The 6,000-nt window shown below is 41.4% G+C and overlaps 1 protein-coding gene across 1 annotated transcript in view; it reads left to right on the top strand.

Annotated features, from left to right (window-relative positions):
• Nucleotides 1–1,694: 1,694 nt before the first annotated feature.
• pamr1b (peptidase domain containing associated with muscle regeneration 1b) overlaps nucleotides 1,695–6,000 on the top strand; it is a 71,695-nt gene continuing 67,389 nt past the window's right edge. The window contains exons 1-2 of the mRNA XM_073832287.1: nucleotides 1,695–2,344; nucleotides 2,450–2,610. Coding sequence (XP_073688388.1) covers nucleotides 2,585–2,610 — 26 coding nt within the window. The 5' untranslated portion in view covers nucleotides 1,695–2,344; nucleotides 2,450–2,584. The remainder of the gene's footprint in view (nucleotides 2,345–2,449; nucleotides 2,611–6,000) is intronic.

The raw sequence follows: 6,000 nt of genomic DNA, 5'->3' as shown, positions 1-6,000 counted from the left end.
CGCGCGCACACTACAGAGACAGCGGAGAAATTAAAAAGAAAGAAAATGAGTGCGGGAGATAATGCGGCCGGTGGTAGTGCAGAATCTGACTTGGTGCCAAAACATAAATCATAAATATGACGTGTTGTGCAGGTCGTGCTTAACAAAAATTGCGACTAACGCCTGTTTCACATACTCCGTCTGCAGTGCATATGCGTTGCGTATTTTTTTCCGCACCCATGTTAACGGATTAGAGCGTTCACACTGCACGCGTTTGCTGTCCGGCAGTACGTCCCAGAAGCGGTGCGTTTGCAGCAGTGGATTAAAGTGACAGCGCATTGTTAGCTGTAAAAATGAACATGGATTGACACGGAAATGTGGTGATTATACCATAAATGCATATAAATGAAGTCTACTGTGTTTTACAGTCAACACGTGGCTTTTTGGCTAGGTTTAAAACTAGGAAAAGTGCACTTTTAAATAAACAAGGCAACATAATGCATTTGTCCAGGTAGAAAAGTTCTTTAAGAGATTGTTTTTAATAACAATTTAATGCGAAAGGCACGAAAGCCGACTGTTTCTGTCTGTGATAAGTTTTAATTTAAAATATTTGTGATAGCCCAATTTTAATAAGAAAAGGAAGCTATACCTATGCTGTCTAAATGTGTTGCAACTTGCTTTAGCAACTTAATATATAAATCTAGAAGTCAAGTGCATTGAATAATATGTTTAACTTATTGAGTTTAAACGTGAATATGTCTATGAACGATTGTATTACTGTACTGCAATAAAAGAGGATCCCAATGCTGAAAAAGCACGTTTGTATTTGAAATCAAAATAACGGATAAATGGTGTGTTTGTGGTAAACAGCCGCGGATCAGGAACGGACTGCAAACGCGTCCTGTGTGAAAGCAAAACCAGTCCGTGCTGCTTCTGCACCGCATACGTAACGCACACGGACTGCATACACACTGTATACGGAGTATGTGTGAAACAGGCGTAAGCAAGGTAGCACAACAAACATTTCACCACCTGAAACAACACCATCGGGTGCTGCATGAAGAGTGCACGACAATGAGAGAAACACTGGGGACTTCTCAGTCATCCCAAAATAAGCCAAAGCAAAGTTTGATTGCTGACGCGTTCAGTAGCGTTATGCCGTACGAGTCGACGTCCAAATGCGGGTTATTTTTTTGGTAATTTTGTTAATGTTGATGACTGGCAGTGAGTTCTTAAAAATAAAACTACACTTTCCAAATTTTTTTGTATTTTAATGTTTTTTTTTTTCTTTCTGAGAAATGCTTGGTTTTCACCGAACCCGTAGTCATATCGTATCGTATCGTATCGATATCGAGATATCTGGCATGAAAATCGAGATATGAAATTTTGTCCATATCGTTCAGCCCTAGCGTACTCCTGTATCAGCCTCCGCTGTTTCCCTGGGCGGAGGAACCCTCCAATGTTCCTGCTGTGGACCACTGGTTTCGAGTGAGCTAGAGAGTGTGGGACTCAGCTCATCACCACCTGCAATGAGCCATCCGATTTACGTCGTCGAGAAGGCCGCTTGGAATACCTCATTGACTCGGAGGGGTTTGGAACAGACGAACGTTCCTGGGTGGCCAGAGATGACCTGCTGGACCCCACGCTCTTCCACAAGACTTCCACCTTCGCCCATCCAGACCGTCCTGCCCCTCTTGGTCGCGGCCATCCTCGACGTCGCGTTAGGGTGTCGGGAGCCGACCCTGGAGGAGGGGGTAATGTCAGGCATTCACAGCAGCCACCCTCACCTGCCACAGCACCTGAAGCACCACCCACTCGATCGTCATCACTAGAGTTCTGATTGGAAGCACCTGATCCCCATTACCACACTCTTTAAATAGCCCAATTTATCAGTTACTCTTGGTCTGGTCTACCGTTCACATCCCAGACCTCATGCTTCTTTCCTGGACTACCTTCTCTTCAGTCGTTGAACCTGTATTTATCCAAAGGACTGTATTCTACCCATTTCATAAGGACTATCAGATAAGCCTATCATTCCACCATTGCTACTGCTGTTTCATCTCTTCGCTGAACTTGTGCAATAAACCATTGTTACATTTTACTCACCTCTGTTTCTGGTCTCATCCCTACATTTACGTGACAGCCACAAACGTAGTCATTTTAGGCCGCCAAAATCGGAAAATTTTGAGATTTTAAAACTCATTAGCACATTGTAACTTATTTAATGTGTTTTGCACTGTTTTCCATAGACTCATTAACTTTTTTCCCCCTCTGATTGTAGGCACAGTAAAATTCATTGACTATGAATATGCAGATTTTAATTACCAAGCATATGACATTGGAAACCATTTCAATGAATTTGCAGGTACAAATAAAAAAACTAAAATGTAACTATAACCTACATAAAAAATATGACTTTTACTAATCTCCTTTAAATACACTAACAGATCATTTGTCTTTGAATTTTGAGGTATCAGTAATGTTGACTCCAGCCTGTACCCTAGTTGTGAACTTCAGTTCGATTGGCTTACTGCTTATCTGGAGAGTTTCAAGTGGTTTAATGGTGTAGATTCAACTGTGACCAAGAAAGAGGTCCTGGAACTTTATGTACAAGTCTGCAAGTTCTCCTTGGTGAGTATTTTGGGGAGGCCCAGGGAGGAGGGCTAGATTGACAGTTGTAAAGCTGGCAAAAATGTAAATGTCAAACATATATCTGTGTCATATATATGCAATATCTAAAGCATGTGTAAAAACATGACAAGGAAATTTGGCACAAGTACCAGTTCCTTGTGACTCAAGACCCTATCGTTCTAAAGCAGATTGGAGATTGAGGTCTGGACATAAAATACCAGAAATAACCTCAGAAAGAAGTTAAAAATGTTCATACTCAAAGTTCTTTCAGTTATCCATCCCAAAGTCTGGTTTCATGTCAGGCGGTCTACATACTTTTTTACATATACTGGCACACAGCCCATGAATTTCTCATAAGTGAGTGCTCAGAGTTTTCAGAAAATCTTTGTCCGCTTATTTGGATGATCCACTTCACTAGGTCTCAAGCCTGTTCCTGGGCACTTCTTCGGTCTTAGGCATGTTCCTCCAAGGATGATTGAGACGATTTAAATTGTAAGTGCACTGCGTATGAAATAGAGTCTGTTTAAGATATGATGTGCACACAGACACATTGCTCCTTTTCCCTTTTTTATTTTTTGCAGATGTGATTTGCTTTTTACAGGAGAAGTGTACAATGTCTGAATAGGGTTTTAGTATAGCATAGCCACCTTACGTACTTGATTTAAAACGTATTTTGTTAAAAGTTGTTTTATTATTTGCCCTTTCAACTACAAACTGAACTTCATGCTTTGTCAGTCCATAATTTTGTATACTGTTCCTTATGGATTACTCAAGAGTGACACTCAAAAATTTCTAGATACGAGATGCTGTACCCTGTTTACACCAGATGCGCTTTTAATTCAAGATTATTTATACAGCGCTTTTTTTTAACAATACAAGTTGTGTCAAAGCAACCTTACAGTATTAAAATAAGAAATTTTAAGATTCCTGGTCTAGGACAGTGAGGACAAGAGCACTCTAGGGCTGTGTTCCAATCCATTTTTAGACATGCACTCACAAACTCTCCTAAGCAAATTCCCTTTGGTGGAAATCCCTGCTGCCATTTTGAAGTGCGTTCCACTTCGTAAAGTGGACGAGGGAAGTTTATATGGACAGCCCATAGTGGGGACGATGAGCCCACCACATCATAAATATTGTGCCTTGACTATCCACCTGTTTAGTGTCTACTTAGATCTCTACTCGAGAAACCTTTCTTAGGAGGACCAAGATTGACAAAATGTTAATCAGTTGTCCTCCACAGGGCAGTTCTGTGGACATAGGTGTCCGGTGCTTTGTCTGCACACACTAAATTAAGCTTCTTCTGGTCTGGCTCCCTGAATGAAGGAGGACAGAATGCACCCGCAGTGCTATGGGCTGTGGAACATTGGTGGGCACATACCTTTGCCACATAACCTGGCCTTGGATGCAGTAAAGCTTTCACCATGCCCAGAGCAATTTCTAGACCTGTAGCAGCTGAAAGAAACAGGCCTAAAGGTCGCCAAATCCCTTCAGAGATAGTATGGCTAGAAGAAAATATCACCACCACATACGCCTTTATGCGTATTGTTCTTACAGGAACCAACCAGACATTTCACTGGGTCCAGCTGATGATTCCTACACCATGCTGTGGAAAGTCTCCACTTCAGGGAGTACAGCCTCCATATGGAGGGAGCTCTGGAATAGAGAATGGTCTCAAGATTCAACAAGCTCAGCTGAGAGACCGGAAATATATGAGTTGTGCTCATTTCGAGGCCACAGCCCCAGTTTCCGTAACTCTGGGCGAGGGTGCACAATTGTACCATCTGCTTAAGTCCAAAGATCCCTCCTGATTGGAATCTCCCAGGGAGAGCCGTCGAGGAGGAACACAAGGTCTGAGATATATACTCAGGCAAGCCAGAATGGGGCTACTGCTGCCATCAGGCTTAACAGTCTCTGGAACTGTTTTACCTTGAGTGACTGGCCTAGCTTGACACTGTTCATGGCTGTGAAAATTGAATTGATACGAGCAGTAGAGAGAAGTGTCTGCATCATAGTCAAATCCCACACCACACAAGATAAGTTGTCCTCAAGACCTGTGTAAGCTTTACCCACCAAAGCTGATGTTCTTAATGGCTTGGTGGGAAACGCTGGAGCCTTCAGGTACAATGCTGACACTGGGGGCAGATAGCTGACAAGCGCCTGTTCAACCTGAGGCATCGCCCCATAGCCATGTTCCTTCAGCCCTGTGATGTTAGAATAGTTAGTGACTTTAGGGATGAAGAGACGGGCTGAATATGGTATATCCCGACACCTCAGTGAAAGGCCCCAACATGGGGGAAGTGACTTAGAGCAGAGAAAGTGTCCATCTAACTTGCTTTTGCCTGTTTCTCAGCCATCGATCTTTACATTAGTAAAACTCCTAATATGTTGCTTATTTATAGTTAGTAAGGTTGTTGTTAAGTTTAGGTATGGGGTAGGATTAAGGGATCTATAATTTGGTCATGCAGAACAAGGCATCGATATGTGCTTTATAGGTATTAATAAACAGCTAATATGCTAGTTATATGTATAAGCAACTAGTTATGAATAAGCAACTAGTTAACAGTGCAAATTATTCCTTAAAATAAAGTGTTACAATAAAAAAATAAAATAAAAGTAAAAAACTCACACAAGGTATTTTTCCTCACTTATCTTCCCGCTGTATTTATTATTATTTTTTATTATTTTTATTTTTTTAATCTATGCGTCATACATTGTTGTTGGTTGACATGCCTGCTTTGAATAACAGCTGTAAAATGGGACTCGACAACAGCGTTGAGAGCTTTATTAGACAGATCGTGGTCAAAACAGGCAGGGTCAACACCAGCAAACAGTTTTGTCCAAGGCAAGACAAAATGTAATCCAATAATACAGGCAAGGGTCAAAATCCAAAAGGGCAGTCCAAAGTAACAAATGAAACAAGACAATAAAACAAGGTAGAACTATGGCAATGACACCAACAAGATGATGGCAATGAGAACAAAAGAAACAAGGCAATGGAAAAACAAGGAAAATGCATGGTAGAGTCCGCAACAGCAAAACAATACTTCGCAAAGTCTGTTTGGCATGGCTATCCTATTATGGGTGCCAAACAGGAAGTAAACATAGAAGGATGCAGAGGGAGCGGTAATAGAACAGTACTAGGCAAGGCCTCCCTCTACTGGCCTGGCGTTACACTCCTTTTATCAGTGAACCAATGTTATGCGAGTATCCTAAAGTTTTTCCTCTTTTGCTCTTGTATGTAACACAGTTTTTATAGCAAACACCATGTTTGAACATAACGTTGTTTATAATTATATCGGTACCAGAACACCTTAGGCCAAAGGTCGCTGGTTGATTTTGTAATCGATCAGATGAATCTGCAGCTGTATATTGAATGATTGCAAGATTTAT

This window comes from Garra rufa, chromosome 25 (genome assembly GCF_049309525.1).
Source record: "Garra rufa chromosome 25, GarRuf1.0, whole genome shotgun sequence".
NCBI classification, from domain to species: domain Eukaryota; kingdom Metazoa; phylum Chordata; class Actinopteri; order Cypriniformes; family Cyprinidae; genus Garra; species Garra rufa.
The sequence above is the reverse complement of the archived record's forward strand: the minus strand, read 5'-3'. Positions and strand labels throughout refer to the sequence as shown.